Source organism: Odocoileus virginianus, chromosome 29, assembly GCF_023699985.2.
Source record: "Odocoileus virginianus isolate 20LAN1187 ecotype Illinois chromosome 29, Ovbor_1.2, whole genome shotgun sequence".
Lineage (NCBI taxonomy): Eukaryota > Metazoa > Chordata > Mammalia > Artiodactyla > Cervidae > Odocoileus > Odocoileus virginianus.
In genome coordinates this window covers 22,431,567-22,448,890 of record NC_069702.1, presented here as the reverse complement: position 1 = coordinate 22,448,890, position 17,324 = coordinate 22,431,567, and the positions used below count along the sequence as shown (strand labels likewise).

Here is a 17,324-nt window from a genome sequence, read left to right as displayed (position 1 = left end):
CTTTGGCCACCTGATGCGAAGGCAACTGCTTGGAAAAGTCCCTGCTGCTGGCAAAGATTGAAGGCAGGAGGAGAAGGGGATGACAGAGGATGAGATGGTTGGATGGCATCACTGACTCAGTGGACATGAGTTTGAGTAAGCTCCGGGAGATGGTGAAGGACAGGGAAACCTGGCGTGTTGCAGTCCATGGGGTCATAAAGAGTAGGACACGAATGAGCAACTGATCAACAACAACAAAAAATAGGTTAATTAACTAAGGCTGGTTAGTTCACATATGGGCTTCCCCGCTGGCTCAGATAGTAAAGAATCTGCCTGCAGTGCAGGAGACCTGGGTTCGACCCCTGGGTTGGGAAGATCCCCTGGAAAAGAGAATGACAACTTAGGAGAATTAATTTCTCTCTAGTTACAGTATGAATTCCAAGGAGATTAAGTAACTAACAGGTAAGAAGCAAAGTGAAAAATAACAAAATACAGAACTATAGAAATTGAAATGTAATTCCTGGTGCATCTATGGTCACATAATGTAAATATTCTCTAACCTGTGTCTTCTCTACCAAGAACAATAATCAGTATAGTGTGTAGATTTTAAAGTGTAAGTCAACAGAATCCTTTCTATTCTTAGACTTTCATTTATTTTTTTTGGTGCCATGGAACCGTTTGACAGCCCAGTGAAGTTCACAGACTCATTTTTAAAGCATAAAATACCGAGGATCATAAACCTGATCAGTTGTAATGCAAATATCACAGATTCACTGAGTTCTGTCCATGGAGAACTTGGGGATCGTTGAACCCAACAAATGCCACTGTGATGTTTACATTAAGAAAAAAACAACAACAAAAAACTGACATGAGCTGAAAGTAAGTTCTTAGGTTTGAAAAGGTTTTTGATTTCCCAGTATTCACCCACCATCTCCCCACCTCTACAATGTGCTTCTCTTTAGAGCCAGGTCACCAGTGAGGACTGACCAGACAAGCCATGCATTCATCAACACCTGACACTATCTATCACTTTTATCTGCAGAGACTTTTCATTTTTCATGGACTCTGTTATCTCCCCTGCACAAATGTACCACACACTCAGCTAAACGGGGCACATTTTATGTCAAGCTCATTTTGAGACAAGTTATATAACATTTGGCCTTTTATAGGTGTCCTGTATTAGACAACTGAGAACTTCTGATCTTAATATTTTAGGGCCTAAAAACATGATGGCTATAATCACGAGTGTAGAGAACTTTCAATAGTTAATTTTCTACCTGTATGTATGAAAAAGAGGAAATTCATAATGAAATAATTATTAATAAAATGATATGAAAATGTATTTCACCAGAACTGTTTTCTGACGAGAATTCTGACCCTGCCTAGAACGTGGGTGGGTCTTCAATTCAGGGACATGTCCTAGTTATGTTCCCAAATCCTAATGTTTATACAGAAGTTCTTCTCTGTATTCCATCCTTATTTAAAACTCAGCAGTGAAAGATCACGTGCACGGAAGAATGCCTGAGGTTCTGAGTCTATTCATTCTCTAGTTCAAGGTTTCTCATCCTTTTTTCTTCCCCAACACATGTGACAAACAGCACACTATCTTCAATTCACTGTGGAAGAGGCTCTTAACCCAAGAGAGAGGGAGGACAATTTTCAATTTGAACTTAAACAGCTCCCTACTTCCAGCCCCCACACCGAGAAACCACTACTCCCTGCCTCCTGGCACTCGTGACTGGCGCCCAAGCTCAGTCTACTGCTGGGCTTGCACCACCCTGTTCCTTCTTAAGTCACACTCATTCGTGAACTGGGGCTGGGGGCACTGTAGCAACAGCTGCTAAGATTTGCTGAGTGCTCACTGCTGGTGAGGAACTGAGCTAAACGCTTCACGTGCACGTTCTCATCTAACACCCAGGAGAGAAAAGCATTACCTTCACATTTCAGAGAAGGAAACTGGCCTGAGAAATCTTGTGTGACTTCAGTGCATACAGCTAATGAGGGGCTGATGGGGGATTTGAACCCAAGTCATCTGACTTTAGAGCTGAAGCTCCAAAACAAGCAAATACATGCTTTGGAGAACATTATTCTCTTTACCCAGTGTCCTCTTAGTTTTTTTTCTATCAGAAGGGTTTTTTACCTAGACTGAAGCAGGGAAATCTGTCCTTAAGTTCCTGGCTTGTGTAAATCTTGGGGACATGAAGATCCTTAACTTAATTTCCTCTCACCACTGGGTACCAGGAAGCTGAAAGTCAGACTGATGGGCCTTATATATTTTATAGAAAGTTACCACACATACTTGTGATGTAATCCTAAACCTGGCTTATTTTCATTATCCTATTATTTTCCTTTGCTTCTAGTTTTGTTTTATGGATCTCGTACATATAAATTAATTTTTAGGCACAAGAAACTTTTGTGGAACAAAATGCTCCACAAAAAAGCAGTGGCTGAGAACTCACTACTGAAATGGGAAGTGAAATGGTGGTAACGTATCTACTGGACTCAACTTCTACTGGGACAATAAAAGAAAAAGTTTGTGAAGGCCATCTGAGAGTTCAGGTTTTAGCTAACATTTGAGAAAAGCCATTCTATAATCAGTAACATTGGAAAAAAAATCTGTTTTGATGCTCTGACATATATACCTCCACTTTATTTAGACTAAAGTCATGAAACCATTAGAAAAACATATACCTACCTGGAAAATACCTTTCTGGAACTTTGGAAATGTAGAACAGGAAAGCAAGAAGAGCAATCACATACATCACAACTACACGGGGTGCAAAGTCCTGAAAAGCAAGACATAAGTTTTTCACAGATCTCGCTACTGTGACTGAACTTCCAACTTACTGATATTATAAATCTAATTAATATAACACAGAGAATTAGAATTTATAGGTGAGGTTTAAGTCTATTAAATCTTACAGTCTCCAGTAATAGAAACCGAGCTCTCAGTACTTCAGGAAGTGTTTCATGGGAGTGGAACACTAAGGGTCAGGGTGAGCAGCTGAAGGTTCGGCAGGGTCAAAGTGCAAAGGGCAGCCAGCTCCCATCTACAACTGGGTGCCTGGGTGGAATACATGCGGGAATGGAGTTACCAGCTGAAGAAGCAAAGAGACTAAACAGGGATCTGTGGCTGGAAAAGACCCAAGAGGCTCAGCCCAAGAGTGGTATCTGTTCCACCATCCTGGATAAATGATTCTCTTGAACACTACTGTGCAAAGCTCCCTTGGAAAGCTTTTCCTTGCCCTAAGAAAATCAGCCAGCTCTAATTTATACACCTTGTTCCTAATTCTGCTTATAAACCTAATTTATTAAGAAGCCATTTAAGAAATAAAAACATATGCCTTTTCTTCCATCTACACATATTTGAGAATCATCATGGAGCCCCTCTCCCCTAAATCCTATGTTCTCAGACAATCAACCCCAGACTCTACAAACATTCTAGAACAAAGCTCCCCTGTACCCAGGATTAGCTGGTTGGAACTTTTCATCTTTGGTCAAGTGCCTCCCTCTCCATCTTTTTAAAACTAGACCTTACTGGAGAATTTCTTTGCAAGTCTCCCTTTGTTTCTGCACTGGGATGATCTCTGTTCATATTAGATTTCCATCTTAGAGAACCAGTCTTCCTAAGCCATATTTCTATTTTAAGATTGCTGAACACAGGAAAGTTTCCCCCACACTTATTTTTTTTTTCTGAATTTCTTAAAAATCTACTGGCTTAATAGGTCTGGTTCTCTTTCTTTAATAACAAGATAAGCTTATGATAAGCTTGAAAGTGAAAGTGAAGTCGCTCAGACGTGTCTGGCTTTTTTGCGACCCCATGGACTGTAGCCTACCATGCTCCTCTGTCCATGGGATTATCCAGGCAAGAGTACTGGAGTGGGTTGCCATTTCCTTCTCCATATGGTAAGATTAAAAAGATGCATTTCCCTCATCCCAAAACATTCACTTCTGTGTCAACAATTATTCACTTCTGGTTAGGACTGAATCTATTAAGAGAGTAGCACTTCCCCATTCTATTTTCTGGGCATCAAGACTGTCACAAAAATGATGTTTTCAGACATCAGGATCACTGAAGTTACTCATCACCACTATCACACCTTTATGCCAATATTTTAGTCTTATAAAGAAAGCATCACTTTCAAGTTGGCAACACAGCCAAATCATATCACTCAATTCACTACACCAGATTTCCTTTCTTTTTAGTTTTGTATACAGATGATTTCCACTATACTGTTACCAATAGTATGTAGGCGTACCATTAGTCTCTCCTCTTCTAAAAAAATATAATTCTTTTGAATAAAATCTGCATTTAAATCTCCATATTCCAAAGGTCCCATTGCAACAAGTATATGCAATTTCTTCTAGATTTTTCAGCATAATTAAGTTACATTAAAAATTCTCGTCTACTCCCTAGCACATACTTAGAGCGTTTATATACAAATCTCTAAGAATTTAGGTCTAACTTCTAACTCCCGTCTCCAGAATGCTGAGGAATTCTCACTGAGGCTCTTCTGAATGTACTCCAATTCTCCCCATAACAACTAATGGTCTTTTATTTCTCAATATATTTTCCTTGAGGGGTAGAATATGGTCCCATGGCTCTGGCTGTCAAGAGATTTTCAAATCTCTATTACTAGTCTCAATCTCTGAGTTAAATCCACACCCGATCTCCGCATTAACATCCCACGGATACTGCAGACTCAAGAGGTCCAAGAAGAAACCCTTTCCAACTCCTTCTCTTCCACAAACAAGCAAATCAGCTGCTCCTCCTGGCAAATGACCTTGCTCCAGCTGCCAAAGCTGGAAACTGAGGAGTCCTCCTTTACAGGGAGGACTTGGATATTTACATTCCAAGGTGAACAGAAAGAAAGTTAAGAATGTATGATCTTACAGAAATACATCTCAGAAGAAAACAGTAGTTAGCATCTATGCTGCAGAGTATGTTTTATTTATTTATTAACATATAGATGTGAAAAATTACTGCATCATTATGCAATTATAAATGACAAAGACCCACCCGCTTGGCCAGAGTACACTACTTTACCCAAAGGAATGAAATTAAAAGGACAAAAAGAAGGGGAACAGACTGACCACACTCAGCATACCTGAACGATAGGAGCACCGATTCCTCCATTGAGCCACACCCAGTGGAGAGTAGGGATGACTCCATACCCGGAAACAGAACAGAAGATGATAGAACGGAGCCTCTGCCACTGCTGCGTGAGGTAATTGGGATGGATCTGAGCAAAGAATACAGCCAGGATCATAGCAAGCACGGTGATCAAGTACACTTGACGCCAATACTAGAATGAAAGGACATCGCATTTTAATTGACTGACAATAAGGGAAGGAAATGAGCAATTTTTGATTTTGGCTTCTATGGGACACATTCCAAACTGTATTTCTTTTGGTATTTTCACTTCCAAACACAATTACCTTCCTTCCTTAAAACAGCGCACACTGCACACAGTTTTCAGGTCTCTTAAGATGACAAACCAGGCCCCAAAGTGAGGTGGTAAAGAACACATTTATTCACACAAAAGCATTCCCTGAGTACCTATTATATGCCAGGGGCAACTGAAGCCCTGTGGAAACAAAGAGACTTATGACATGAGCTTGCTCAGTGGGCGAACTCACAGGCTATGCGGGGGGCAGACGTAAAGAGACGACTATAATCAAAGGATAAGGACTGCAGGTGAGTTACGGAGGGAGCTCCCGAGGAAAAGGCCACGCGATGGAGCAGGCAGCTTTGTGAAGGGAACCTGAAAGGCAGACACACTGGTGGGCTACGGATTTGTAACTTTTCCAAGCTGGCGCTGAGGGAAGAGCAGAGCTCCTGAAGAAAAAGATCATGTTGTTGTTTTTCAAACTATCTTATTAGAATAACTCTGATATCAGTGTAAAGAAAAAGAAAAAAAAAAAAAAAAAAAGAGGTGACAGGAAGCTAGCTAGGAGGGTATTAAATATTTGATTCAAGGAGAAAATAGCTTGGACTGTTGCTGAACAGGAAGACAGATGTGAGCAGCAGATTCAGGAGACATTTTTGAAATAAACTAAAATCTAATGGCTGATTGTCTATGGGATAGGGCAGCAGAAGACAGGTCAACTGTCTGCTGTGGGAAAGGCGGCGCGAAGGGCTTCTACGAGTGGAGCAAATGAAGGTGATCCAGCGTGAGGGGGTGTATGTGCTGGGGGTAGAAAATGGTGAAGCATGAAATATCATTCATTTCAAAATATGTCAAGTGCGAAGGACTTAGAATATTAAGGTATCTAAACAAGAGGCTGAAAAGCAAGTCCTGAAGCTCATAAGTTGTTAGTTGTCCTTACAACTCAGGACAGAATTCTTAACCTGGTCTCCAAGGATTTCTCTGGGACCATTACAACTTCCTGAAACTCACATGTCAAAATGACTGATCAGTCTGTGCCCAAATGCATATTATCTGGGATGGAGGGTCCATAGTTTTCAGTCTCATTCTCAAAGCAGCCTGTGTTCCTTAAAAGGTAAAGTGCCATTAGAGCAACTGAATATTTGGTTAAATGATGAGATAGCAGAGGTAAGAAAACAAACAAATTTTCCTTTAACTGATTATGGACTCTATTAGATCTAACAGATTTTTGTTTTTTTCCTCTTTAATCTACCTTGGAGTTCTGGTTCTTCTGAAAAAAAGATTTATAGTTGTCCCACTAGTCTATTTGATTACCAGATATGCTTGGGAAGAGGTAAACAAAAAAAACAGTTTCAGAGAAATACAGAATAAGATAAGCAAAATATTTCTAGTATTACATACTCAAAAGCCTATTTTTAAAGATGTCAACATTTTCATGTAAAACGAATAAGCTGTGAAAGGTGAGCAGATATGCACAGTTTACTACTAAAACCAAACTACTTTACAAGAGGGTAAATGGCATATATATTTAATTATATGCTTCTATTCTAACGTAATCAGGCCTGAAAAACAAATGGCTTATGAATAAGTGGCTACCATTAATAATGTTCTTACCTTCAGGCCAAATTCTGATTTTTCACTTTGCTAGTTTTATACTTTAGCATGTTGCCATTTTTTCTCTCTTATTGTGGAGTGACAAATATCCTATTTAAGAATCCCCAATGATCAAAGGACTCCTAAGCTGCAGCCCACCCTCCCAGGGAGTGAAGGCTGGGGGTACGGTCTGGATCCCCATTCCGCAGGGAGGGCTTGGACAGAACAGACTCATCCAATGACTAGCAGGTCCACTGCTCCTGGGAGAGGGGCTCAGTTTTGGCTCTGAAAGGATAAAAGGAAAAAAGGAAAAGAGAAAATAGTGTGGTGGGGGGGGCAGGAGAAAGAGAGGCGGGTTGACGGGGCCTTTCTGAGTGGGAGGCCTTAGACTGACTGGGCCCATGGAAGGTTCAGTTGCCTTCTTGACTTTGAGACATGAGATGAGGAGGGAGTTGGCCAATATATTTAGATCAGCTGCTGTATAATTTGATCACCGTGTTTCAAATGCTGCTTACCCAAGGCAAAAACTGACTTTTGTAACTTTAGGCTCAGAAAGCAGCGCTGATCAAGAATTCAGAGTAGTAGCAGTAGCATTAGTCGCTCGGTCGTGTTGGACTCTTTGCGACCCCCATGGACTGTGGTCTGCCAGGCTCCTCTGCCCATGGGATTCTCCAGGCAAGAATACTGGAGAGGACTGCCATTCCCTTCTCCAGAGGCTCTTCCCAACCCAGGGATTGAACCCGGGTCTCCTGCGTTGCAGGCAGATTCTTTACCGTTTGAGCTACAAGATATGTTAGAATTCAGAGTAGACACGTTTATTAAAAACACTCACCACCCATCTGGTCTGTCTCTAGGTCTGACTCTAAATCTAAGACTAGGGAAAGGAAAATATATTTCTTATATAAGAATATGGGTCAACACATTAACAGATATACTTTCCTCTTTTATTTTCCCCCCACTGAGAGAGGAGTAAAGGATAAGAAGGGAAAATGGAAAGCAGTAGCTAGCGTGAAAATTTTAACAAGTGCTAACTTGATCTTCAAGTTCAGCAACACAAAAATACAAGACGTGTAATGTGTGTCTGAGGAATTGGGTAGTTATACGGTTTTAGAGGGGAAATAGTAAAATTTAATGTTTAAGTCTCAGAAGATAGCATATACGTATTTTCCATGGAAAATCAGTGAAAGGAGTAGGAGCTGATAGCAGATGTTAGAGATTATGGGGCCCTTTTGAAAAATGAGTTTATGCCTCCACTAGACTTTACTGTTTCTTCGATAAGTTAATTATGTGTCTACTCATAAGTTCAAGGGAATCATGGAAAGATAAAAGATCTATACCTGAAAAGGAATATGTAAAATGTTTTTAAGTTACTTACATTATTACAATAAAATGCATAAAATACGCCGGAGACATAGCAGCCCAGTATTCCAATAGAAATTCCTGCATAATCTAATGCCATCCATCTTCGACAGGTTTTTTCTGATCGATGGCAGGAAAAGAGATGATAGCCCACAGAGCAAAGCATACAGACCTAGGGAAAATAAAACAAATCTTGTCAAAGTGAAACGAACAAAATGATAAAATCAACTCACTCATGACGTTCAGGGAGTGGTCATGTGAAGTCCAGGTTTTTCAGCCAAACAGACCTAGACATGGACTCTGGCTTTGTGCCTATATGTCATTTTCTTAAGCCTCAGTTTCCTCATGGGTAAAATGGGACAAAAATCATAAAGAAAGAAATCTATAATGATAGCTATTTTTATAAGGTAAACAATTTAAATGAGTAGTACAATAGAAGGAAATCTATCTACTGCATCTTATTTTGATCCATGAATAAGTTTCCTTTTAAAAACTGCTTACTACAGAAGACATGTCCTTAGAAAGAAGAAAAAAAACCAAACACCATGGAATTTGATGATGTAAAAAAATAAGCCCTACCCAGTCAATTCTACGCTCCAGTGATAGCCACTGATAACATCTTTTATGTGTCTGTCCATATATTTTCAATGAACATATCAAACACCTCATGAAATAGAAGTCTATACAGACATACACACAAAAACACATTTTAAATTAATCAAACAAAATCATACTGTATAGCTTGTTCTGCTATTTGTTTTTTTCCACTTAATATAAGACCTTTTATGTCTGTATGAGATTTCATTGTATAGTTTACTTTTAAGTTAAACACGGCTTTGCTGCCTTCAAGGAAAAATAATTGTGACCTATGCTGACTATATGTTGCCAAATTGAGAGCAAAGCTTATCTGATTCAATCAGCTGCTCTGAAGGTTGATAAGGTTCTGGAGCTGAACTCCCTCTAGTCATTAAGTACCAGGTGTATGTCATGCACTGGGGATACAAAGATGAAGCCTCTATATCAAAGAGATTTTTTTGGACAAGCGAACAAATGGTGATGCTGGAAGTCCTGCAGGACCGGTGCGGAGCACAGTCAGCAAACAGGAGGGAGGGAACTGGGCCTGTGGGCGCGTGTGTGCACCCGACGGAGGGAGCGGCTGGAGCAAGAGGGTGACGTGTTTCATCAGAGGGCTCCCCGAGCTGCACCTTCAGCTGCTCTGGCGTTCACCAAGGGCAGAATCAAAGGTGTGCGCAGGTTTACTGGTGGGACCACAGCAAAAGCAGCGTATTCAACACAACACCCTGAACAATGTCACGTGGTCTCCTTCATGATATGATTAGGACCAGTCCTATACATCAAGGGGTTTTAACTTCAATATTATGGACTCTATGTGATACTACTGAAGGTTTTAAATGCACCGTTATAGAAAGGTTGACATGAGAGGTTACAGCTCTAGCCTTAGGAAACAATGACTAGAGCCTAGACTAAGGCAAGGACAGTGGGGATGGGGAAAGTGGGCCAGATAAACGGTCATCTAGCCATTCTATGGGGTTCCCAGGTGGTGCTAGTGGTAAAGAACCCGCTTGTCAATGCAGGAGATGCAAGAGGTGTGGGTTTGATCCCTGTGTTGGAAGGTCCCCTGGAGAAGGAAATGACAACCCATTTCAGTATTCTTGCTTGGAGAATCCCATGGACAGAGGAACCTGGTGGGCTACAGTCCATGGGTTCTAAACAGCTGGACATAACTTAGCAACTAAAAACAAACAACAATATACAAACCAGTCCCCACAGCCTCAATATCAACGTTCAAAGCAAGGTTCCTAACTAGAGTCTCATTACTTCTTCTGCTATCTAAAATCTTTAACGCTCTGTGGCTTTGGCTACTAAACTGCAAGTCAGAGTGCACTTGACTCAATTAAACATAACTTTAAGAAGTTATGTTTTCTATTACCCTTGAGATAAAAGGATAAATCCAGAGAACATGAAGGGGTACCTTCTCACTGACTGGAAAAGATCTCATTGCCACAGTGCTGAGTGACATAAACAGTAAGTGGAGTCGATGCAGCTCAGAAGGAGGTAGACAGAAAGATAGGCAGGCAAGTGTGAGGCAGGTGTGCATCCACAAACATCTGGAGGGATTTTAACCCAAATGTCCAATGTGGAAGTGGAATTTCAAATGACTTTTTATAATACTTTCTTCCAAACACCACTTGTTTGCTCGAATTTCTATATGAGCGTATCTTACAGTAATAAAAAGAAAGTTAGTAACAAGAAAGCTAATTTCATTGTGAAAAGCAAAGTAAAACTGAAAAGAGGAAAATAAGTATCAAGTGGAAAAGATTAATAAAATATATGGTATTCACAGATGACATCTGAATTTTTGAAAAGTTAATGTAGACTGAGTATGCTCTGTTTTGAAAAGGACGTGTTGTTAGAGTTGCTTAAAGAAAAACTGGCTGAAAAATTATCTGACATATTGAGTATGTCTGTTTTCTGGAAAGTTTCCTTCTGTGGAATATCTCACTCCATCCAGGTAGACAGATAATCAGAGCGTTATGTCTACATCCTTGCCATAATAACCAGATACCGTGGGACCTGGCCCCTGCCTATCTCTCCATCCTCGTTTTTCTCCACTTTCCTAGGGTCTAACACAAACAACAACACCTACAAGTCCAGAAAGTGCTAAGCTGTCTCCTGCTTCCGGGCCTGTCCACACATTTTTTAGGCTTCAATGCCCTGCCTCACTCTCCCTTCTGTGATGCGATCTTGATATCAGGCTGGTTTGTTCTGCACCAAATTCCCCATAACTGGCTTAGTGCCTGGCTATAGACAGGAGATATGAAAAAATATTTCTTGAAATGAATGCTAAGGAACTGAATCTTGGGAAAGGCATTCTCAAATTCTATTTTTCTCTAAGACAGAAAGACTTCTGGGAAAGTGCAAAGCCCCTAAAATTATACTCTACTATTCAGAATGTACTCTGTTATCTTGTTGGTAGGAAAGCATGAGTATATAAAAAGCACAGGAAAGAGAAAAAAATGTTATATATCTTTAAAAAGCTAAAAGTATATCAATATTAATACATACAGTGATGATTTACCATGCTGCCTGCTGACTCGAAGAATCCGGGGAAAGTGGGTGAACAAGTTATAAAGATAATATTATCAAAATAACAAAAATGGTATTTGTAAGTAGGGCAGGCATGCTCATGTGACTTCAGCAAGCTGGGCTGTGAGTACCAGAAAGATCACTGCACCCACAGTTAGGAGGACAGGACTTTACTGTCCTACTGAAGAACCTTGAGCAAGTCACTCGTACACTTCAGGCGTTTCTTCATTGGCAGGAGTTTTCATTATTTCAGCTTCTCAGTTTTGCAATGCAGTGCTTTCTTAAACCACAATGAAAATAAACATATATCCCCTGAACTAACAGCAGCTGGGGCTGGGAAGATAAAGGGCAGGCTGAGGGTCGGAGGAAAGCCCGTGGGATCCTCAAAGGAGACAGTCTCCAGAGAACTAGCAGGAGAGCATCAGCCAGTTTTCCTGATTACTGACTGTAAGAGCACCTTAGTCTACAGTGTCCGTGTGTGCTAGTCCCTCAGTCGTGTCTGCCTCTGAGACCCCGTGGACTGGAGCCCACCAGGCGCCTCTGTCCACGGAATTCTCCAGGCGAGAATACTGGAGTGGGTTGCCGTTCCCTTCTCCAGGGGAGCTTTCTGACCCAGGGGTCAAAGTCGGGTCTCCTGCATGGTAGGCGGATTCTTTGCTGTCTGAGACTGGTAAGCATAGCAAATAGATTCATTTCCATTTTAAAAATGGAGATAGGTTTTTAAGAGATGTTTAGGCTCCGACTGGGACAAAAGTGAAACCTGAGAAAGAGTATACTGTAAAAAAATACTTAAAAGAAAAAATAATTTTCTAATAATAACACAAAAATACAGAGTATTCTTTCCCTCAAAGAAATGAAAAATCTTATTCCAGAAACTAGAATTAGAAGAAAAGGGAGAGGGGGATGTTTCCATTGTGTTTCTTAATCATTTAAGTCCAAAGTTTTGAGTCAGATGACAAAGGCCTGAAACTGATTAATACACAATGAAAGCAACAGCTGTGTGGCTGACATGGATTCCCCTTTCAGGGCAGCGGCAGGTTAACTGCTGGAAGTGCTGGCCTATGTGTGGGGGAGGAAGGATGGTACTTTTTTCTTTCCATTTTTATGTTTATCTGTACTTTGCATTTTTTTTAAATTTAAAAAATATCAACTGGATTTTGGTCCGTATTAGCTTTCTGCTTTAGAAACTCCTGTTTGAAAAATTATTAAACATAACTTTTAAAGGCCCTTTTACAGATTCCTGAAGAAAAGTGAAAGTTCTGAGGGACTATCATATGTTAGGTCAATGGAGGAAATGACAGAGAAGAAACTGAAAGTATTTGAAATCAGGAAAGTGCAAAAGGCCCAAAGGAAATTAACAGTAAAGTGAAAGAAAAGATTAATACCAGCAAAAGGAGGCATCAGAATTAAGACAATAGGGAAACAAGTACAAAAGTCATAGACATATAAAAGGTGAGAAATGTTCCCAAACAAGTTTTCACACACAAGGGTTCTGCTTCAGTTGGCAAATAGAATACAATCAGAGATTTCTATCTCTGTATTAATCTTATAGCACAGAAGTCGAGAGAAAGGAAGAAAAAAGAAAGAAATTTTCTCAATCTTTAAAACTTCATGGATTTCAAATACACTCTCAGAAAAACATACTTTGGGTGCTTATAGAAGGAAATTGAATAAGCTAACTTATCTGCTACTTTGGGGCTCTTTGAAGCAAGTGGTGGGTGTGGAGGAAGGTCACCTGCCCAAGCCTGTCTGACTAAAGTTCTCTTTATCAATAATAGTGCTTGTGAAATGAGACTTACCTGGAAGCAGAAGAGACAAATAGAACAAATTACAAAATCTTCTCTGGATGCACTTGCTGAAGGTAACACAGATGTCATGTCATATATTCCCAGTGTGAAGAAGAGGAAGAAACCCAGCAAATGACTCCAGATGTTTACTGTCTCATTAGATAAAATGAACAAACTGGAAAAAAAAAACCAACACACCAAACATGCAGCTCAGATTCAGATCTGCTGGCTCACTGGAGGCATTTATAAGGGTAGGGACAATTTGGTTGGTGGCGGACGTTATCCAAAACTTGCTACTTTAAGCCCTTAAGTCCATCTTGGCCTTTCTAAATTTAATGTACCATTTAGTTTAAGTTTTTACACAACTTCATCAATCCTGGGATCTTACATTTTTTTCCCCCCCTTCTCATCTCTTATTATATTTACCATTTCAGTTATTTATGTATAAATTCCATCTCATTCTCCAGCATATCAACTCCCTGACAACTGGCACCATTCATCTTTATGATACCACTGTTCTCAGCATAGGGTCCTGCTCAGATTAGATGCAGAAATTAACGTGTCTACAGAAATAAACGTGCAGATTAAAACTGGGTGCTAGCTAACACAGTCTGACATTCAGTAATAGGTATTTGAAAACCTGCTAAGCTTAGGCACACTTTAAGATACCTTTTTAGTATATACTGGGTTTCCCTGGTGGCTCAGATGGTGAAGAACCTGCCTGCAACGGGAGAGACCCAAGTTCAATCCCTGGGTTGGGAAGATGCCCTGGAGAAGGGAATGGCTGCCCACTCCAGTATTCTTGCCTGGAAAATTCCATGGACAGAGGAACCTGGCAAGCTACAGTCTGTGGGATCACAAAGAGTCGGACATGACTGAGCAACTAACACTTTCAATTTCACTTCAGTACATATAACATCAAGTGCAGAGTTAAATGGACTCAAGAGAAGCAGGACACATACAAAGGATCCACCGGAGAGGTCCTTTAAGACAGGCATGCTGCAACAACTTTGCTGAGGCTATTTTGAAACCAAACTAGTTTCCAGGTGGCATGAGTTTCTTCTTTGTTGGAATAATAGGTTACTTTTACTATCAGTACTAGTTGCCCTCTTTCAATATGCCCTAACTGGTATGAGTTTAAATAGGGCTTCCCAGGTGGCTCAGTGGTAAAGAACCCACCTGCCAATGCAAGAGACTTGGGTTCCATCCCTGGGTCAGGATGATCCCCTGGAGGAGGAAATGGCAACCCACTCCAGTACTCTTGCCTGGGAAATCCCAAGGACAGAGGAGCCTGGCAGGCTACATTCTATGGGGTTGCAAAGAGTCAGACATGAGGGAGCATGCACACAAACGTATAACTCTAACACAGAATTTGCAGCAGTCACCATGGTTCCCATTTTCCCGTGTCATAAACATCCTGGAGTCTCACACAATCAAACAATCATCAAGGATAGAGTGGATCGCATATCATTAATGTCAGGCTTTATCCTGTACAAGCTCCAAGTATAAACGCTGCTTATATTGGGGAGGGGGAGAAGAGACGCAGGAATGTGAGGAAACATAACTAAACCCAGGGCTGTCTGACAGCCAATACACATCCGTTACAGCCCAGAACTTTTCATGTGGTGAGACTCAGTGTAAGCTGGTTAAGTGAGCAGAGAGGCACAATCGTGGCATGTTCCTTCCAACTAACAGAGTACTGGCAGAATAGCTGTGACATACTAAACCCCTCCTTATATCTATATAGATAGAGACATACAGCTGGCCCTCCAGGCAGCTAAAAGAAGAGAGGGCAAAAGCTGAGCCTGGAAAACACCAAGCTGGTAGCAAGGGCACTTAGAAGAACACCCCTAGGAGTGATCTACTCTTAATCAATGAGAAGTTAGACACATACTCTGATCAGCTGCAAAATCAACAATCAATTTCTTCATCATCGTCTATCCGGCTTCAAATTCGATGGTCATGGTGTTAACAAGTCACCATTTACTGAGTGTTTATTATGTGCCAGGCTGGGTGTAGTATTTACATACACAAGGACTCATTTAATCCTTACTACTTTCTGAAGCAGATACTGTAAATACCCTCACTCTTACAAAAGGGGAGAATAAGGCTCCCACAGCTGTGAAGTGGCTGATCTGCATACTCAAGTCTTTTTCATTCAATGGCCTGAGATCTAAAGCACTATATTTTCATTCCTTGATCTATGAGATTTGGACCCTAACATAAGAATGCAGAGGTGGGTTTAAAGCTATTATTTAAGATAATTCATTACCCCGCTCTATCCATGTGGAACTTCACATCCACAGCAGGGGCTAGCTCTGATTTCTTGTGTAATAACTTATGCAAAGAAGGTGATGGGGAGGAAATAGCACTCAGGATTCAAAGTGTCAAATGCCGTGGGCCATTCATTGAAGCCAAGCAGAGATGGACAGTGATGTAATCTTACTTTAAAGGCAGGCAGGGTATAAGACAGCAGGAAGACGGTGCCAAAAAGATCAAGCATCAAACACGTGGTTGCTGCTTGAGCAATTCAATAGCTCACATTCCAGCAGTGGGGTTTGTCACTACACTGACCTAGAGCTAGCCAATATCAGTATCTCAATTCTCCTAAAGTGGGGTCCTGAAATGAAGTACATATAGTGAGTTTTAGGGCTTCCCAGGTGGCTCAGTGGTAAAGAATCTGCCTGCCAATGCAGGAAATGGAGGTTTGATCCCTGGGTCGGGAAGATCTCCTGGAGAAGGAAATGGCAATCCACTCCAGTATTCTTGCCTGGAGAACCCATGGACAGAGGAGCCTGGTGGACTCCAGTCCATAAGGTCATAAAAGAGTTGTATATGACTTAAAGATTGAGCATGCAGGCAAGTGAGTTTTAACAGAAATCTAGTCTAAGAACTAGAACACTAATTTTTCAGTTTTGTTTTCTTTTTAAACCCAGGCTTTCAAGGGACTCAAGTTTAAGGAATGTAGATGATGAAGACATTCCTTTTTTAAAGATGTTTCCATAGTGCTCCAATGGAGGGCAGCACCCCGTTACAGGCCCCCTTTGCCATAGTGCTTTTCCCACACAGCGTTTTTCACAACGGTTATTACGTAATAGAGTAATTAGCTCTTTAATGGGTGTCACCCAGGCTAGACTTCAGTAGATTCACGAGAACAAGGGCCACACCTGCGTTCCTCTGTAGGACCTGGTAGGGACACTGGCAGGGGCTCCATACTATCTACTAAATGCATGAATCAGGAATTTTTAAAAATTTATATGCCAATGTAAACTTGTTTCCTATTATGCCGGCATTTACCTGGCTCCAAATATCTGAATTTCCACAGGGCTGCCTTAAAAATAAACAAAGCTTAGGTATACACAGGAGCAAGTGTGTCCTGGCCATTGCCAGTGGGGTCGATCCCAACATGTACCCCCAATAAAGGCCGAATGGAATAAAGGATGGGAACCCTTTGTAAACAGCAAAGCCCCACTGGAGTTAGTGATTATGGTCATTGTTACCGTCATTAGTCCACGGATCAAGTACCCCGGCGGGGGAGAAAGAAAGATCACGAAGAGAGGAGAGGTGGCAGAAAAGGATGAAAAGGATGGAGCAGCTAGGGAACAAGGGGCGCGGAGAAGAGCGGGGAAAGCAGCAGGCGGACCAGACAAAAAGGGTGCAGAGGAGGAGGAGCCGCCGGCGCGCCCCCCGGCGCACCCAGCGGAGGCGGCCAGTCTGTACCTTTTGATACACAGCCTGGAAGGCAGGTAGGCCCGGTAGCCGTCGGTGATGTACGGGTTGTCCTTGAGGGACACGGGGATCTGCTCGTAGGTGTAGAGGCGGATGCCGCGGGGCACCAGGACGGGCCAGTACTGGTAGCTGCCCAGCTCGATATAATGTGCGCTTTTCAGCAGCTTCTGATGCATCCTTCCCGGCCGCCGCCGCTCCCCAACCGGGGAGCTCACCCAGGCCCCGCCTCCCCGGGGAGGGGGCTTCGCCGCCGCCGCAGCCCCCGCCCCGGAGCCCGCGGACGCCGCGAGAGGTCCTACGACCCACCCGCTGCCCAGGCCCGGCTCCGCGAACTGAGCGTCCACCGCCGTCAGCACCCGGCGGACCGGGCGGCGTCGCA

The 17,324-nt window shown here is 41.8% G+C and overlaps 1 protein-coding gene across 7 annotated transcripts in view; it reads right to left on the bottom strand.

The window, feature by feature from the left end:
* The window catches only part of PAQR3 (progestin and adipoQ receptor family member 3), a 27,005-nt gene extending 9,681 nt beyond the window's left edge, over positions 1-17,324 (bottom strand). For 6 of the 7 annotated variants that reach the window (XR_011484581.1, XR_011484579.1, XR_011484580.1 and 3 more), the window contains exons 1-5: positions 16,937-17,324; positions 13,229-13,391; positions 8,338-8,493; positions 5,088-5,285; positions 2,675-2,765 (exon numbers count right to left, since the gene is read on the bottom strand). Coding sequence is in view for 3 of the 7 variants with exons in the window: in XM_070458255.1 (XP_070314356.1) it covers positions 2,675-2,765; positions 5,088-5,285; positions 8,338-8,493; positions 13,229-13,391; positions 16,937-17,121 (793 nt within the window). In the remaining 4 variants the exon portion in view is untranslated. The remainder of the gene's footprint in view (positions 1-2,674; positions 2,766-5,087; positions 5,286-8,337; positions 8,494-13,228; positions 13,392-16,936) is intronic. The other variant, XR_011484582.1, reaches the window with a different exon arrangement.